Source organism: Microtus pennsylvanicus, chromosome 3 (genome assembly GCF_037038515.1).
Source record: "Microtus pennsylvanicus isolate mMicPen1 chromosome 3, mMicPen1.hap1, whole genome shotgun sequence".
Classification (NCBI taxonomy): Eukaryota; Metazoa; Chordata; class Mammalia; order Rodentia; family Cricetidae; genus Microtus; species Microtus pennsylvanicus.
Window position 1 is genome coordinate 99,276,359 of NC_134581.1, and position 18,259 is coordinate 99,294,617.

The 18,259-nt window shown below is 51.6% G+C and overlaps 2 protein-coding genes across 3 annotated transcripts; one reads left to right on the forward strand and one right to left on the reverse strand.

Annotated features, from left to right (window-relative positions):
• Nucleotides 1–546: 546 nt before the first annotated feature.
• Nucleotides 547–9,883, forward strand: Angptl6 (angiopoietin like 6). The gene is made up of 5 exons (XM_075966692.1): nucleotides 547–1,086; nucleotides 7,365–7,542; nucleotides 8,206–8,393; nucleotides 8,472–8,742; nucleotides 9,693–9,883. The coding sequence occupies exons 1-5, from the start codon at nucleotides 547–549 to the stop codon at nucleotides 9,881–9,883; spliced, it is 1,368 nt and encodes a 455-aa protein (XP_075822807.1).
• Nucleotides 9,520–15,020, reverse strand: Shfl (shiftless antiviral inhibitor of ribosomal frameshifting). Of its 2 annotated transcripts, none has more exons than XM_075966689.1 (8): nucleotides 14,850–15,020; nucleotides 14,352–14,475; nucleotides 14,162–14,211; nucleotides 12,337–12,375; nucleotides 12,056–12,205; nucleotides 10,816–10,919; nucleotides 10,540–10,694; nucleotides 9,520–10,212 (listed from the first exon to the last, which is right to left on the reverse strand). In XM_075966689.1, exons 1-8 carry the CDS (start codon nucleotides 14,868–14,870, stop codon nucleotides 9,995–9,997), a joined length of 861 nt encoding a protein of 286 aa, XP_075822804.1. In that variant the 5' UTR covers nucleotides 14,871–15,020; the 3' UTR covers nucleotides 9,520–9,994. The 2 variants fall into 2 exon arrangements, with proteins under 2 accessions (XP_075822804.1, XP_075822805.1); XM_075966690.1 differs by lacking the exon at nucleotides 14,850–15,020 and adding an exon at nucleotides 13,832–14,037 and having other exon boundaries at nucleotides 14,352–14,402.
• Nucleotides 15,021–18,259: the final 3,239 nt, after the last annotated feature.

Below are 18,259 nucleotides of genomic sequence, written 5' to 3' on the forward strand. Positions count from 1 at the left end.
CTCAGAAACTCCATCCTTCACAGTGCTTTAGAGCAAGGCCTTTCACTCCCTGCTTTCCCGGCTTCCTGTTCACTCTCCTTCCCTTCTATGCCACCCTCACAGGCCTCCTTGAGATGTGTTCTTTTCAGAGCATCGAAAACGAGGTCCAACCCCAGTGTCTTTGCACTCTTGCTACCTTCTGAGCAGGTGCAAGGGTGTGTGACAGTGTTTGGGAGGTTGCATGGGGACCTTGGTGTGCGCTCTGCAGGGCAGGAATGGGGAGCCATGAATATTAACCTGGTGTGGACACGGTGTGGAGCGTGGCATGGTGGCACACACCAGCCATCTAACGAGTTCGGAACCAGCTTTGGCTACATAGTGATATTACATCTCAAATTAGGAATGAGCTGCCCAGCAAGAGTGAGGCCTAGGGTTACACACACACACACTACCGTGGGAGGTGAGCCTCGGGGATCAGGACTTCATGGTCCTCCTCGGTACATGGGAGCTTTGGGACCAGTCTGGGCTAAAATACAACGGCCTCCTCCCTCTCCGTTGCAGGTGGCTATGGGCACTGCCAGGCTGCGCATGCTGCAGCTGCTACTCCTGCTGGGCGCTTGGCGGGCACGTGGAGGTGCCGCGCGATGTCGCGTCACGCTGGTACTGTCCCCGCAGAAGGCGACGGGCGCGGTCTGCGGGAACGCCGATGCCTCCCACGACGGCGAGCTGGCCGCGCTGCGCATGCGCGTGGGCCGCCAGGAGGAGCTGCTGCGCGCGCTGCAGAGGCGCGCGGCCGAGGGAGGCGCGCTCGCAGGCGAGGTGCGCGCGCTGCGTGAGCAGAGCCATGGCCTGAACGCGCGCCTGGGCCAGCTGCGCGCGCAACTGCAGCCGGAGGCGGAGCCTGACCCGGGGGCGGAGCCTGCTGCCGCGCTCAGTCTGCTCGCGCAGCGCGCGCTGCACGCCGAGGCCGAGGCGCGCCGGACGGCGGCTCTCCTGGAGCAGCTGGACGCGCAGCTCCGCGAGCATGCGCAGCTCGTGAGCCAGCATAGCCGCCTCCTGGGCCGCCTGCAGCGCGCGTGCGCCGACCCGGATCGGGGCCAGCAGCAGGTACCTCCGGAGCGCGATCACTGGTCCTAAATCTGAACCGGTGCCTGTGGCGCCACCCACTGCTTTTCCGGGCGAACGGCTGGGGAAAGAAAGCCTCCTCCGCCCCACAGAAAGATATTAGCAGGAGCTAAGGCTCATGCTCACTGTCACCATACACAAGGAGAGCATATTGTTTTGTTTTGTTTTGTTTTCCGAGGCAGGATTTCTTTGCATAGCCCTCCCTGTGTGTTCTGGAACTCGCTCTGTAGATCAGGCTGGGCTCAAATTCACAGAGATCCACCTGCCTCTGCCTCCCGAGTGCTGGGAATAAAGGCGTGTGCCACCACCGCCTAGCTTTTTATACTTTTTTTTCTGATCTTGTTTTTAAAGATTTCCATTTTAATGTGTGTGGGTGTTTTGCCTGCACATATGTATGTCTGCACCACGTGTGGATGTGTAGTGTCCAGACAGGCCAGAAGTGATCTGGAACTGGAGTTACAGACAGCTGTGAATCACTCTGTGGGTGCAGGGAATTGAACCTGGGTCCTCTGGAAGAGCAGCGAGTGCTCTTAACTGCTGAGCCAGCGTCCAGCCCCCAAGACAATATATTCCTGTAACTATATGAGGCTTCTGAACTTTGGGCTATTTTTGTCATCAGGATTTTTTGTTTTTCTTTTCTTTTTTCTTTTTTTGAGATGGACTCTCATCGCTTCTCGGCCTTTTGGCTAAGATCAAGTGAGATGGACACAGCCCAGGTTGGGTTCTAACTTCTTGGTATCTGAGGATGACCTTGATTCCCACGCCCCGCCTAAGTGCTGGATTGACAAACATTTGACCACAGGCCTGGCTTGGGCTGTGTTTTCATTCCTGGTGGTTTTGTTGTGTCCACGGCCTCCTGCATGTGAGGCAACTGCTCTACAGTTGAACCAACCAAACCCCCAGAGTTGGCCCTCAATTTTGGATTCGTGATGGTTCTGCAGATTTTCCTACATTGTTTAGGGTCCATGTGCTGGAACTCAGCAGATCTGTGCAGTGAAGCTGTGACCGACAGCAGAGTGGGACTCGTCCAGCTTTCTCTGAGTGAAAGAGCACAGAGGAAAGGCAGGCGTGGGACACAGCTGTAACCCCTAGAACAGGACTCGGAGGGTGTCGCAAGTCCCAGGCCAGCCAGTTGGAGTGAGACCCTTTCTGAAACAAAACCCAAAACACAACAAAGCAGGATTGGGAAACAGTTCAGAAGAGTGCTTTGCACGAGCATGCACACCTGAGCTCCCGTCCTCAGAACCACAGAAAGCCTGGGCCTGCCTGTGTGTGTGTGTGTGTGTGCCCCAGGGCTGTGGGGGCCTGCCTGTGTGTGTGTGTGTGTGCCCCAGGGCTGTGGGGGCCTGTGTGTGTGTGTGTGTGCCCCAGGGCTGTGAGGGCCTGCTTGTGTGTGTGTGTGTGTGTGTGTGTGTATGTGCCCCAGGTCTGTGAGGGCCTGCGTGTGTGTGTGTGCCCCAGGGCTGTGGTGGGCCTGCCTATGTGTGCCCCAGGCTGTGGGGGCCTGTGTGTGTGTGTGTGTGTGTGTGCCCCAAGGCTGTGGTGGGCCTGTGTATGTGCCCCAGGGCTGTGTGGGCCTGCCTGTGTGTATGTGTGCCCCAGGGCTGTGGTGGGCCTGTGTGTGTGCCCCAGGGCTGTGGTGGGCCTGTGTGTGTGCCCCAGGGCTGTGGGGGCCTGCCTGTGTGTGTGTGTGTGTGTGTGCCCCAGGGCTGTGGTGGGCCTGTGTGTATGCCCCAGGGCTGTGGTGGGCCTGCATGTGTTGTAATAGGAGTGGCGGGCGTTCCTGGCACCCGGCTCTCCGCACGGCTAGCTTTACAGAAATAATTACACGGAAACTGTATTCTTTTAAACACTGCTTGGCCCATTAGTTTTAATCTCTTATTGGCTAGCTCTTACATTTTGATCTAACCCATTTCTAATATTCTGTGTAGCACCACAAGCTGGTTTACCAGGAAAGATCTTAACCTGCGTCTTTCTGGAGTGGGAGAATCATGGCAACTAACTAACTCAGCTTCTTTCTCCCAGAATTCTGTTCTGTTTACTCCGCCTACCAAATTTTCTGTCCTATTAGGGCCAAGCAGTTTTCTTTATTAATTAACCAATGAAAGCAACAGATAAATACAAGACCCACCTCCATCATTTCCCCTTTTTCTGTTTAAACAAAAAAGAAAGGCTTTAACTTTAACATAGTAAAATTACATATAACAAAACAGTTATTAAGTAAGAATTACAGTTACAATATTTATATCTATTTTATCTCTTATAACTAAGGAAAACTATAACTATCTATTCATTCTTCAACCCCATCAAAGACTCCAGAAGGAGGGCTGGAGAGATGGCTCAGTGGTTAAGAGCATTGCCTGCTATTCCAAAGGTCCTGAGTTCAATTCCCAGCAACCACATGGTGGCTCACAACCATCTGTAATGAGGTCTGGTGCCTTCTTCTGGCCTGCAGACATACACGCAGATAGAACACTGTATACATAATAAGTAAATAAATAAATATAAAAAAAACTCCAGAAGGATATAATATTACCTATGCAAACAAGAAATCCAAAGCTCTAGAAATGACAGAGACAACTCATTGCCTGGACAGTCACCCAAAGTTTCTCTGTACCGTTGTGGCATCCATCTTCGGCCTACAGGCCCATAGTATCCAACAGACATTTCCATGAAGCAGGAAATTCCAAAGACAGTTCAGTCATTTTTTGCTATGTCCTGCAGAATATCTCACATACTCTTTCATGACAGTCCAGGCAAGAGCAGTTTCTTGCCCAAATTGCTAACCAACTCCATAAGGAGCCTCTTCGATGCCCATCTTCCTCTTGAAGTAGCTGGTGCTGCCAGGAGCAGACGTGTCTCATTGTCATGAAAAACCCTAAGTTATTAAAACATTAAATGACATATTTTGTAGTCTTTGAAAGATATGAAGAATGCCTATCTTACTGAACTATATCTATGCACATCTAGAAAATCTAACTAACATGACTACAAGCTTGACTATTATTGATGATTATCCATTAACAACCTATATACGTTACATTTTAAATGAACTACACAACCACAATACCTTAATTAATATCAGAAATACATATACATATAACAAAATTGACCTTATAATCCATACCAATGCAAATTATTCATATCTATATCATATCCACCTTTAAATGTAAAAGAACATTTATAAACACTATTTGGGAATATGGGCGCAGTTATTTCTCTTCAAACTGCTTCCTGCTGAATGGGGGCGCTGTTATTTAGATCTTTCATGGTGTAACCTGTGTGCTAGGTTCATCTCAGTTGGCAGTTGAGTGAAGTAATTTTTTGAAGGTGTTCACAGCAACCTTTTTTTTCAATTTAAATTTGTTTTATTTGTTTTTTTATTTAAATTTATTTATTAAGGATTTCTGCCTCCTCCCCGCCACCGCCTCCCATTTCCCTCCCCCTCCCCCAATCAAGTCCCTCTCCCTCATCAGCTCCAAGAGCAATCAGGGTTCCCTGACCTGTGGGAAATCCAAGGACCGCCCACCTCCATCTAGGTTTAGTAAGGTGAGCATCCAAACTGCCTAGGCTCCCCCAAAGCCAGTACATGCAGTAGGATCAAAAACCCATTGCCATTGTTCTTGAGTTCTCAGTAGTCCTCATTGTCTGCTATGTTCAGCAAGTCTGGTTTTATCCCATGCTTTTTCAGACCCAGGCCAGCTGGCCTTGGTGAATTCCCGATAGAACATCCCCATTGTCTCAGTGTGTGGGTGCACCCCTTGCAGTCCTGAGTTCCTTGCTCGTGCTCCCTCTCCTTCTGCTCCTGATTTGGACCTTGAGATTTCTGTCCGGTGCTCCAATGTGGGTCTCTGTCTCTGTCTCCTTTCATCGCCTGATGAAGGTTAATATTCAGGAGGATGCCTATATGTTTGTCTTTGGATTCACCTTCTTATTTAGCTTCTCTAGGATCACGAATTATAAGCTCAATGTCCTTTATGGCTAGAAACCAAATATGAGTGAGTACATCCCATGTTCCTCTTTTTGGGTCTGGCTTACCTCACTCAGGATAGTGTTTTCTATTTCCATCCATTTGTACGCAAAATTCAAGAAGTCCTTGTTTTTTACTGCTGAGTAATACTCTAATATGTATATATTCCATACTTTCTTCATCCATTCTTCCATTGAAGGGCATCTAGGTTGTTTCCAGGTTCTGGCTATTACAAACAATGCTGCTATGAACATAGTTGAGCATATACTTTTGTTGTATGGTAGGGCCTCTCTTGGGTATATTCCCAAGAGTGGTATTGCTGGGTCCAGGGGTAGGTTGATCCCAAATTTCCTGAGAAACCGCCACACTGTTTTCCAGAGTGGTTGCACAAGTTTGCATTCCCACCAGCAATAGATGAGTGTACCCCTTTCTCCACAACCTCTCCAGCAAAGGCTATCATTGGTGTTTTTTATTTTAGCCATTCTGACAGGTGTAAGATGGTATCTTAAAGTTGTCTTGATTTGCATTTCCCTGATTGCTAAGCAAGTTGAGCATGACCTTAAGTGTCTTTTGGCCATTTGAAGTTCTTCTGTTGAGCACAGCAACCTTTCAGGAGGGCACGGTCAATCATCCCATATTGGGATAGAAGAAATCCACAGGGTCTCATCTTCTGTGAAAACAAAAGAAGAAACTCCTTTCCAAAGCATCATATCCTTAGACCCAAATTCTGAAATCATAATACCCTTATGATATCCATTCTTGGCAGCCCATATAATGAAATGTCTCTCTGTACTTAGCTCCTTTACAGTCAAAAAATTTAAAGAAAACACAATGTACATAATCCAGATTCTCTGTGAATTTTCCATTGTTACGTGGCTTATTTTTCTTTATTTCTTTTAATCTCTTAACTATCTGTACTCTGTCTCTTTAAAAACTTTACCCTTTTTTTTAGGGCATTAACTTTATTCTCTATTTTTTTTCTCAAGCCTACTTACACTCATCCAACATTGTGATCCATTTAGTGGTCTGAATCTGTAATATTGAAAATGTGTAATTTTTTACTATCCAGGAGCACTTTTTTTTAAAAATATTTATTTATTTATTTATTATGTATACAATATTCTTTCTGCGTGTATGTCTGAAGGCCAGAAGAGGGCACCAGACCTCATTACAGATGGTTGTGAGCCACCATGTGGTTGCTGGGAATTGAACTCAGGACCTTTGGAAGAGCAGGCAATGCTCTTAACCGCTGAGCCATCTCTCCAGCCCCCCAGGAGCACTTTTGATTTGCACCTTTAAATCGCTTTTTTAAGCCTTCTCAGGTTTATAAGTGGATTTAGTCCATCACGTTGAGCGCCACTCTGTTGTAATAGGAGCGGCAGGCTACGTTCCTGGCACCCGGCTGCCTGCACGGCTAGCTTTACAGAAATAATTACACGGAAACTGTATTCTTTTAAACACTGCTTGGCCCATTAGTTTTAACTTCTTATTGGCTAGCTCTTACATTTTGATCTAACCCATTTCTAATATTCTGTGTAGCACCACAAGCTGGCTTACTAGGAAAGATCTTACCCCGTGTCTTTCTGGAGTGGGAGAATCATGGCGACTCACTGACTCGACTTCTTTCTACTCTGCCTACCTAATTTTCTGTCCTATTCGGGCCAGGCAGTTTTCTTTATTAGTTAACCAATGAAAGCAACAGATAAGATACAAGACCCACCTCCATCATGCATGTGTGTGCCCCAGGGCTGTGAGGGCCTGCATGTGTGTGTGCTCCAGGGCTGTGGTGGGCCTGCATGTGTGTGTGTGTGCCCCAGGGCTGTGGGGGCCTGTATGTGCTCCAGGGCTGTGGTGGGCCTGCCTGTGTATGTGTGTGTGTGCTCCAGGGCTGTGGGGGCCTGTGTGTGTGTGCCCCAGGGCTGTGGTGGGCCTGCCTGTGTGTGTGCCCCAGGACTGTGGGCAGATGAAGGTTTACTGGGGCTTGATGGATGCCAGGCCAACTCAAGTGCAGTGAGAGATCCCCATCTCTAGGGAACAGGGGGAATGATGGAACAGGAGACCAGTGCCCCTCACTGCCCTCCATGTTTTGCGCATACGCCTCACCAGCACAAGTCCAGAGTTAGGCTTTTGGTAGGCGGTGATAAATCTGAGGCACTGCCCTGCCTAATTTTCTGTTTATCTGGGTGGGAGATTTGTTCTTCTGACCCTGCCTGTCCCCCCACTCCCCATGCCAGGGGATGCCTGGCCTCCTCAGCTGAGGGGTTAATTATGTCTGACTGTATGGTCCCAGGTCCTGCCATTGCCTCTAGTGCCTTTGGTTCCTCTGAATCTAGTGGGCAGTGCTGGCAACACCAGCAGGAGGCTGGACGGAACCCCAGAGAACCGGAGAGATCAGAACTTGAGGCAGCAGGAGCTCCTGTCTCCTCCCCCACCTACTGGGCACCTTGCTGTTTCCACCAGGCCAGTGGGTAAGTCGAGGCAGGCCTGCTGGGATGTGCGTGAGATGATGACCCAGGGCTTCCGGTGCCATCTGGGTAGATGGAAATTCTAGAGTAGTGGGGACCAGGGGAGATGAGGGGACAGGAAACTAGTCTGTGTCAACAGCCAGGAGATGAGGTTCACCGGCAGAGCACCAAGGTCTTCCGTAGCCTCCCGGCAGTACGAAAACAAAACAAGACAAGTCCTCTTTTTTTAAAAAATCAATTTATTTTTTATGTGTATTGGTGTTTTGTCTGCACGTATGTCTGTGTCAAGGTGTCAGATCTCAGAGTCACCGACAGTTGTGAGCTGCCACGTGGGTTCTGGGAATTGAACCTGGGTTCTCTGGAAGAGCAGCCAGTGCTCTTAACCACTGAGCCACCTCTCCAGCCCCACCAGTCCTCCTAATATAGTGAGAAATTGGAAGAAGAGAAAATAGGCATGGGTACGTATTCTATGAGGGCATGCGGGTTAGGACTCTGCTTTGGTGAGGAGTTGGCTCATAAGACCATGACTTTTGAGAGAAGAAACGGTAAGAAATGGCTCTTCCTCAGAGGGAGACAGAAGATGGCTTTTATCTGGGAAAGGGAACTGGTGAGTCAGGGCCCTGATCCAGCAAGGGCCTGGGTGGCTCAGGCTGTACCTTGTCACAGGTCCATGGAGGGACTGCGCAGAGGCTCACAGGGCAGGTCACAGGCAGAGCGGAGTGTATGAGCTGCGGCTGGGCCGTCGCCTGGTATCTGTGTGGTGTGAGCAGCAGCGGGAAGGTGGAGGCTGGACCGTTATCCAGCGGCGGCAAGATGGCTCAGTCAATTTCTTCACCAACTGGCAGCACTACAAGGTGGGTGCTTGTGGCGGGGGTGCCGGAGGCTGGCTGAGGATACCCCATCCTGACCTCCTGTTCCTCCCGCCCTTCCAGGCAGGCTTTGGGCGGCCAGACGGGGAATACTGGCTGGGCTTGGAACCCGTGCATCAGGTGACCAGCCGTGGGGACCATGAGCTGCTGGTACTCCTAGAGGACTGGGGGGGCCGTGGGGCACGCGCCCACTATGACAGCTTCTCCTTGGAGCCTGAGAGTGACCACTACCGTCTGCGGCTTGGCCAGTACCACGGCGATGCCGGAGATTCCCTCTCCTGGCACAACGACAAACCTTTCAGCACTGTGGACAGGGACCGAGACTCCTATTCTGGTAGGGAGCATTTCTATTCTGGTGGGAGGGCAGGAAGATGGGATTGCTAATCTGGTTAGGGTGAAAAGCGGTAAAGTCAAATTTTCCCTTCTGAGAGGTGCAGATGGCTCAGCAGTTGAAAGCACAAACTATTCCTCCAGGGTTCGGTTCTCAGCACCCACACTGGGTAGCTCTAGTCCTAGGGGATCCATACTTCGAGCCTCTGTGGGTACCTACACTAAACCTAAGTGTCAGGTTTCCTTCTGGTGAGCTGGGTGTGGTGGCACAGGCCTGGAGTCCCAGCTCTAGCAGATAGAGGCCAGAGGGGCGGGAGTTCAAGGCCAGCCTGGGCTACAGGGTGCCCTAAGGTAAGTTCTTCAGCATAAGGAGACCAGGGGCACAGGGAGCCCCGATTCCTTCTCTGCTGACTAAGACCTAGGGACCTTGCACTGTGAGAAGGGCTGAGCGAAAGCTAAGCTTTTTTGGGGGGGGGGCGGGACAGAGCTGCTCCCTCTTCCCCCCGCCCCGCAATCTAAGCACACTACCACTGAGCTATATCCTAGTCCACGTTTGAGATACGATCTCACTGTGGAGCCCAGGCTGGTCTGAAACTCTAGACCCTCTTCCTTCAGCTCCCACATGTTGAGATTACAGGTGTGTGCCAGTCCACCTGGGATAAGCCATCTGGAAACAGAAGCCCCCCCGCGAAAGGAATGAATAACAGATTACTTTGCAAAATATATGGGAAAAGCATGCCTCTTATTTTGGTAAGGAGATAGGGAATTAAGGCTGTTACTCTGAAGAAGAAAGTGAGAAGCCAGAGCCTTTTATTTTGGTGAGGAGATAGAGGATTAGGGCTTCTATTCAATAAGATAGGGAAGGTTGAGGGATGCTTGCAAAAGCTTTGCACAAAGAAGTGCTGGTAGAGACTTTTATTTTGGTGGGAACACAAACTCTGTCTCTGCCCTCAGGTAACTGTGCCCTATACCATCGTGGGGGCTGGTGGTACCACGCCTGTGCCCACTCCAACCTTAATGGTGTGTGGTACCATGGAGGTCACTATCGGAGCCGCTACCAGGACGGGGTCTACTGGGCCGAGTTCCGCGGTGGGGCGTACTCTCTGAAGAAGGCTGTTATGCTGACCCGGCTTGTGCGGTTGTGACTGTCCCTTTAGTACCCCCAAGGGTATTTCTATCTCCTTGAGACAGTATCTTATAGCAACACAAGGTGTCCACACACCGTGTCTGTCGTTCCTGTGTGCGTCCGGTCAGGGTCACTCTCGGGGCCCACCATCCTCCTCGTCCTCCTCCTCCTCCTTCAGGTCTTCCAGGATGAGATGGTCCAGGTCATCCAGGAGGCCGCCTTGGCTCAGGCACGTGGCCACCGTGGAGCCGCTGCTTATGTGGGGATTGCTGGGGTGCAGCACTCTGGGGAGGTGGTTCTGCTTACGGCTTTTGGGGTGGGCACAGGAAGTCCCAGGCACATGGGGCTCTAGAGGAAGGAGAGTTGCTGAGATTCTGGAGGTGGGAGGGGTCTGTGGCTCTGCAGGGACCCACTGGAGCCGTATGACACAGGGATCAGAGGTCATAAAATTTACAGGTGTCCAAACTCTTTAGGGAGGTGGGAATGTGGCCACAAAGACAGACTCACAGGTCGTGGGGACTCATAGGCTGGGCACTATGGAGCTGCTGGGAACTCCACGGGTGGAGTCGGGGAGCAGTCAGCTCTAGGGAGCCATGGGGGACCCAGGGAAGGAGGGAGTAGCCAGGGGTTGGCGCACAGGGGACGCAGAATGTAGGCCGAGCACCAGGGCCTCACCTCTCCGATTGTAGCAATCTGCGGCTGAGCAGGAGTGGGTGTGTGTGCTGCGCCGATCCAGGTCACGGTCCCAGCGTGGGGGCAGGATCCGAGTGGGATACACAGGGAAGCCGCACCCGTAGCAGGGTGATGGGGACCCCATCTGTGCCCAGCCCCTGGGGGCCAGCAGGGCCGTGAGGGGCTGAGGGGGCAGCTGGGCCCTCCCCCAGGGGACAGGAGGAAGGGACGAGGCTGGGACTGGGCCGAGGGTGGGCTGGGGTGGGACAGGGCCCTCACCGGAAGTTGTGTCGACACTTTGGGCAGTGGAACTCGGCCAGGCCCCACATCTTATCGGCTGGCACTGGGTCATAACGTTTCCGACACTTGCGACACCTTGACACCTGAGAAGGCAGGGAAGGGCCAATGTGCAGGGCTGAGACAGGGTCTCACGGGCCCAGGCTAGCTTTGAACTCCTGACCCTCCTGTCTCCATCGCTCAAGAGCTGGGATGCCAGGCTGCATCCCTGTGTCTGGTACGTGGGCTTCAGGAGTGCGCTGCTAGTGTTCAGACTACCGGAGCCGCAGCTCAGCCCTTATCAGAAGCATACTAATAATCAGGATATTAGGAAGCCAAGCTGGGTGTGGTGGTGGTGCACACCTTTAATCCTAGCACTTGGGCAGAGGCAGGTGGGTCGTGAGAGTTCCAGGCCAGCCAGAACTACATGGAGAGACCCTGTCTACAGAAAAAAAGAAAAGAGGTTAGGAAACCAGATTTGGGGTTGATTTCTGCCCCAGCTGTCAAAGTCAAACGTTTGACTTCTCAAGTCAGTGACTCAAGTGAATGAGTTCAGTGGGATATTGAAGTTGGGCTTGTCTAGCATGCGTGACGCCCCTGGTTCTGCCCCCAGCACCGCGTGAACCAGGTGTGGAGGCAGGAGGATGAGGAATTCAAGGTCATCCTTAGCTACACACTGAGTCTGAGACCAGCCTGGGCTACATGAGACCCTCTCAACGAGCAGAAAAGGGGGCTGGGGAGATGCTTCAATGGTCAGGAGCATTTGTTATTTCTGCAGAGGACTCGGGTTCAGTTCCCAGCACCCATGTGTCACTGTGGTGCATGGACACATACGTGAACAAAATACTAGTATGCATAAAATAAACCTAAAATACTAAAAATGAAGGCAAAACGTGGAGATTTGGCTCAGTAGGTGGAGCTTTACCCTTGAGTTCAAACCCACAGCACCCATGTAAGAGGGAGCATGGCTAACTGCATGCACACAACCCTAGTGCTGGGGAGGCTGAGACAGGAGGCTTCCTGGGCCATGCAGCAAACCCCTTAACAGACTGGTGAGCCGCAGGGCTCAGTGAGAGACCCTGTCTCAAAAAATAGGGTGGAGCAGCGGAGAAAGACACCACCACCAAACTCTGGTCTCGACAGGTACACACACACACACACACACACACACACACACACACACACACACACACACACATTTCTGGACAGATCAGGAGGGAATCAAGATAAGTCTGGGCAGCACCTCCTTCCTCTGGGGCACACGGCGCCACCACACGTGGTCACAGGAGGAGCAGGCAAACTGTCGGTCCACGGCAGGGATGAGGTCGTCTTGGGCTCTTTGGAACATTCGAAGATTGGCTTCTGTCAGGGGCAACAGAGAGGTGGCCACTGCCTGCAACAAGGATGAGTGGGGACAAACAGGGTCACCTGTGCCTCTGGAGCTCACTGTGAACACCCACTGCTGCACCATGGGTAGCTAGCATCTCCCTGTCCACACCCTGCCTCAGCCAGCCACTGACGCACCTGGATATCTCGGTCTTGCTTCATGTCCTCGGGCGGGTCCTGAGGGGAGACACGGAAGGGGACTGCAGAAACTGGAAAGGCTCTCAGGGTGCTATCCCCATGTTTAATGGGGGAGGAGCCTGCATGGGGCTCCTGGACCGGAGACAGGATCCTGGCTCTATATAGATGCAGCCAACATGAAACATTATTGCCTGTGTTGAGAGCTTTTCTGTGCCACCTGAGCTGGGTCTGGTGGCACAATCCAGTCATTTAAGTTCTTGGGAAGGTAAGGAAGGAGAACCACAGGTAATCGAAGGCTGGGGCATGGCTCAGTATTGCCTACAATGCATGAAGGCCCAAGAGGAAGCCTAGACAAAAGCACAAACAATGTCCCAAATATCCTTAAGAAGTAAATACTTGGGGCTGGAGAGATGGCTCAGTGGTTAAGAGCACACTGGCTGCTCTTCCAGAGGTCCTGAGTTCAATTCTCAGCAACCACACGGTGGATTAAAACCATTTTAATAAGATCTGGTGCCCTCTTTTGGCCTGCAGGCACACATGCAAGCAGAATACTGTATATATAATAAATAAATCTTTAAAAAAAAGTGAATACTTTTGCTGGTCTCATTTCTGAGATGGCCCAGAATCTGAAATCAGTGATCGTGGCCCATGCAACTCAGAGCCCTGTATGACTCCTCGATCTGCAGAGGCCACACGTGACACCTGACCTCTGATGCCACGTGGTTTTTAAATGTGTATGTGTGTCTCCCTGTGTACATAGACACATGTGTAGTGCCCATGGAGGTCAGAAGAGGGTGTCAGGTCCCCTGGACCTGAAGAAGTTGTGAGCCATCCATGTGAGTGCTGGGAATGGAACTAGAGTCCCCTGTGTGAGAGAGCAAGTGCTCTTAACAGCTGAGCCACCTCACAGCTACTTGGCCACAAGGCTTTAGAAGGTTCTGGGTTTGGGGGCTTCCAGACACGTGGCTGCAGGTCTGAATGGCTGTTCTTTTGCTCCCAGATGGGTCTCTTCGTGGATCCTCACAGAGGGGCCTCTTGGGGCCCAAACTTCATTACACATGGATAGAGTTTGAATCCCTGAAGCCAAATGCTGGTCCCCAGACCCTGGTGAAAGTCATGACCCTGAGCTGTCCCTGTGTAATAGGATTGCCTCCAGGGACCCTGAAAGACAGAGAGGTAGGAGGATGAACCAAAACCTGGAGGTCCGCCCCTCGGGCGCTCTCCGTGAAGGTGACTTCCTTCTAGTATTATTAATATGTCATATTGTTTATAGACCGAAGCTTAAAGAATGTGATCTGTCAGACACTTTTAGGTGCCCAGCATGGTGGTGCATGTCTTTGATTACCAGCTTGGGAGGCAGAGGCAGGTGGATCTCAGTGAGTGAAAAGCCAGTCTAGCCTATAAAGTGAGTTTCAGGACAGTGTCCTGGGCTTCATCGTGAGACCCTGTCTCAAACAAAACAAAACTCTAGTATGTCTTTCGAGCAAGTCCATACACGGAATACCAGCCACGGAAGCGATTGCATGGATTCAGTTGTCCGTTCACCCCTTCTCCATCGGGGCCTCTTTCCTCCCCAGCCCGGCCCAGTCTTTCTTCTAGAGCAAGGCAGAGTTCCCTTGAGCCTTCCTCAGCAGCCAGGATCTCCTTTTCTGACTGTCCAGTCTCCTCCATTTGAGATAACCCGCACAGAATGAGCACCTACTGCTTGGGAAAAGGAAGGAGCCTACATAGCGAGGTGGGTTCTCACAGCTGTGGTTTTGTTCCTTCTGCTGCAGAGAAAAGGGATTCTCCCCTTCCTGTGGGGGAGAGAGGGAGGACAGGTTACCTGAGCGTCCAAATCGTTGCTCAGCTCTTGTCCGTCTTTCTGCTTGACACCTAGTGGGAAGATATGGGAGGGTCTCTTGAAGGGTGTGTAGGAGTTCCAGGCGGTGGAGAGCCTCCCGTCTAGGGGGCCAGGGTCGCTACAGCGATTCTTAAACCACACCCACTCAGTGTTCTCCCTTGGGTTGACTCACCGTACACGATAGAGCGCCCTACTCCGGTGTGGTCGCTGCCAAACTTCCTCATAAGAGCCCCTGCCTTCTTGGGGGACACTTTTCCATGAAACTTCTCCCGGAGGCGCCTGACGCTCTTCTCCAACTGGGGCGGATGGGGGTGAACTCTGGTGTGGGGAGCGACGAGGGAGCAGCGCCCGTCCCTTCATTCTCCTCAACTTGACCCAGGCTTCTGGCCTCCGCATCCCCATCCCCCCTCCCTTTAATCCATTTCCTGGAAAAATCCAAAGTTCTCCAGGCATTGGGGGTAGGGGGATGGTGGGGACTGCAGCGCGTCCCAGACTCCCGGGTACGAATCTGGGGTCCGGCGGGATGCAGGCCAGGTTACCCCTTTTCCTTCTGACCTCTGACCCTGCAGCCCCGCTGTGCCCGGGATGGAGGAGGGAGGCAGCCCGGGGGGTCGGGGTGTCCCTGGAGCCCTCCCCGCGCGGCCTGTCGCCGGTGGCGCGGCTGTCCTACCTCCACGCCGTCCTGAGCCATGGTGGCCGCTGCACACCTGGCCGCGCCCGGGTCCGGGCCCCACAGGGCTGGGTGGCGCCGGCGCGGCTCCGCCTCCCTCGGTCCCCTCTTTCGGTTTCGTTTCTGCGCGAAGCTGGGGACCCCGCGGGGACCCCGCCCCGGCCGTCCGGCTGTGCGTCTGCTCGCGCGCCCCGCGGTGCTCCCGGGCGGTGCTCCCAGGCCTCGGCGCGCGCCTCCCCGCGTCCTGCGCAGCAGCGCGACCGGGCCGGGGATGCAGCGCGCGGCCTCTGCAGTCGGTCACATGTCCCCACGCTGCGCGGGGTCCGCGTCTTCACGTCCCCCGTGGGGGCGGGGCCGCACTGCGCGGACGCGGGTCTTGGTGCTCCCACGATGCTCCTCCCACTCGGAACCCAAAGCTTCTTAGGACCCCGGCGGCGCTTATGCTCTCCTCAAAAGCTCTGACCCCTGCAGCGTCTCTCTCCCTAGATTCCCCCCCAAGCCTCAGTTTCCTCCTCTGTACAATGGTCATGCAAGCCCGGCATGGTGACACACACCTGTCACCCTAGCATTTGGAAGGTGGGGGAGGAAGATCAGGAGTTCAAGACTGTCCTGGCCCACGTGGACCCTGTTTCAAAAAAAGGAAATATCCCAGGACAAAACAAACTTTTTTGTCAAGCTTTATGGACTTCTGGAGCAGAGAATGGGCCCCAGATTTGAGAAGCCTGGGTTTTTCCCAGGTTCAAACCCCTTCCTTCCGGCAACCCTCTTCTGTGCCTTTTTTAGTACAGGGGTTGGATCTCACCCCCCCCCCCCAAAGCCCGATGCTTGTTTCTGTGTGTATTGTGGCATTGTTCACAACACAAGAGCCATGATATGGAATCCACCTACATGTCCATTAATAGGTAAAGGGTAAAGAAAATGTGGTTTGTGCACACCATGGATATTACTCACCCATAAAAAAGAGGAAGCCTTATTATTTGCTGTAATAGGGACAAGACTGGTGGACATTATGTCAAAGTATATCAGCTCTTGGAGTTCAGTCAGTGGAGGCTGAAGAAATGATCTAGACACTGTAACGAGGGGGGCAGTGGTGATGGGTTACAGTGTTGCCCTTAGCATGCCATAGTAAATTCCAGCGTGCTGACTACTGTTTCAAAATAGCTAAGAGGCTACAGACTCACAGGAAGAAACATCTGTTTGTTGTGAAGCTAGAACTCCATTTCTATCCTTAGTCTATACTCACGGTGGTAAAACGTTATGCTGTAGCCCAAGAAATATGAGTCACGTGCCAGTCAGAAACAAAAATCAGAGTCAGACGGTGGTGCACACCTTTACTCCCAGCACTCAGAGGGCAGAGTTTGAGGCCACCTTGGTTTATAGAGAGTTCTAGTACAGCCGGGGCTACACAGAGAAACCCTATCTAGAAAAAACCAAAAGTGATAAACAAGGCAGTCACAACACATTAGTATAATTGGCTCACAGGTGGCTGTCACAGCTCCGTGCCTTGGATAAGGGGTGTTGTTTATTTGGAGATCCCTAGGCTGTACGGTGAGGGCTTGTCTCACTCTTTCTGCTTTTTGGAGCTCATGATCTTTTATTTTTAATGTTTTATTTTATGTTTTTTTGCATGACAGAGTTTCTCTATGTAGCCCTGGACATCCTGAAACTCACTCTGTAGACCAGGTTGACCCCGAACTCACAGAGATCCACCTGCTTCTGCCTCCCGAGTGCTGGGACTAAAGCCACCACTGCCCACCTGAGTTTATGATCTTTTAAATTTTATTTTTATGTCTTTGTTTTTCTTTGAGACAGGGTGTCACGTAAGCCGGGATGGCCTTGACATCCCTCTGTAGCAGAGGATAGTCTTGAACACCCATCCTACTGCCTCACCTCCACAGTGCTGGGATCTCAAGGCACGAATTGCCACGCCAGTCACACACTGCACATGTCTGTCAGCTGACTTCTGCGTGACATTCCTCGGTTTGGAGCTAGCACAACTCAATGAGACAAATCCAAGTGGTTTTTGAATTAGCAAGTATTAGCCGAGCAGTGGTTAGCTGAGCATGTCTTTAATTCCAGCACTCTGGAGACAGAGGCAGAGGAATCTCTGTGAATTTGAGGCCAACCTGGTCTACAGAGTGAGTTCCAGAACATCCAGGGCTACAGAGAAACCCTGTCTCGAAAAACAAACAAAAACAAAAATAAGAACAAAAAATAAAAGAAAGGGAAAAAAAAGGAGAAAATTAGCAAGTATGATGTTATGACCATGACGCTTACGAGGTGAGGAGTAACCAAGGAGGATCTAATTTGTGTTCCTCAGAGAATACACTAGATTTGGGAACTAGACACACACCGAATGACCTTGGTAGCACACAGATCTGTGGTTTGGATTTTGCCAACTCTGTTCCATCGAACTTTTCTCAGAATGCATCTCCAGGCAGAGATGGAGGAACCTGTTCAGGCCTGTGCTCAGGTAAATTTGGTGAACATGGAAACTTCAGGCTGGGACTGGGCTCAGTGGGGAAGTCCTTGCGTAGCATGGATCCCTGGGTCCCATCCCAGCACTGAACTGGCTGAGTGGGAGGGGGGAGCATTTAAAACTAGCCTGCTCAGTGAGAATCTTTATCTTTGGGAAGGACGGGAGGAAGATGGAGGGATCAGGGCCCTGTGGGACAATCTTTTTATGATCTTCATGGATTAGTGTGTGAATTAATGGGTTATTTTACAGCAGGTGAGGTATTTGAATCAATTGGTCTCTGATGTGTGGTCTTTTTGTTTTTTGTTTTTTGAGATAGGGTTTTCTCTGTGTAGCTCTGGCTGTCCTGGAACTTGCTCTGTAGACCAGGCTGGCCTCAAACTCACAGAGATCCTCCTGCCTCTGCCTCCTGAGTGCTGGGATTAAAGACGTGTGTCATATCACCCAGGTTTTTTGTTTTTGTTTTCAACATTGACTGTGTTGTGAGTGTGCCATGGCAGGAGTATGAGACTCTGGACGTCTTGGGGGACGACATGGGGTTCAGGGTTCGAGTGCAGGTGCTCAGGCCGGCTGGCAGAGGAGTTTTACCTGCCAAGCCCTCTTGCTGTCTCTCACATGTTCATGCCCCAGCCACTGGGGAATCCAGCCAGCAGAGAGTCCATCACCAGATGGGCACCTGCTCTTTGACCTTGGACCAGAACCTCCATGCCAAAATAAATCTGTGGTCTAACTTAGAAAGTCTCTGCCAGTGAGTTATCAGCAGCAGAAAGCACACAAGACATCCAGTGTCAGAGAGGAAGAAAGCCGTGTGTGTGTGGCCTACATTTTCTTTAAAGGGCTGGGTATAAACCCAGGACCTCACAAAGGCTACATAGGTGAGTGAGCCATGCACCAGCCCCTCACTGGGGGATTCTAAGCAGGGGCTCTACCACTG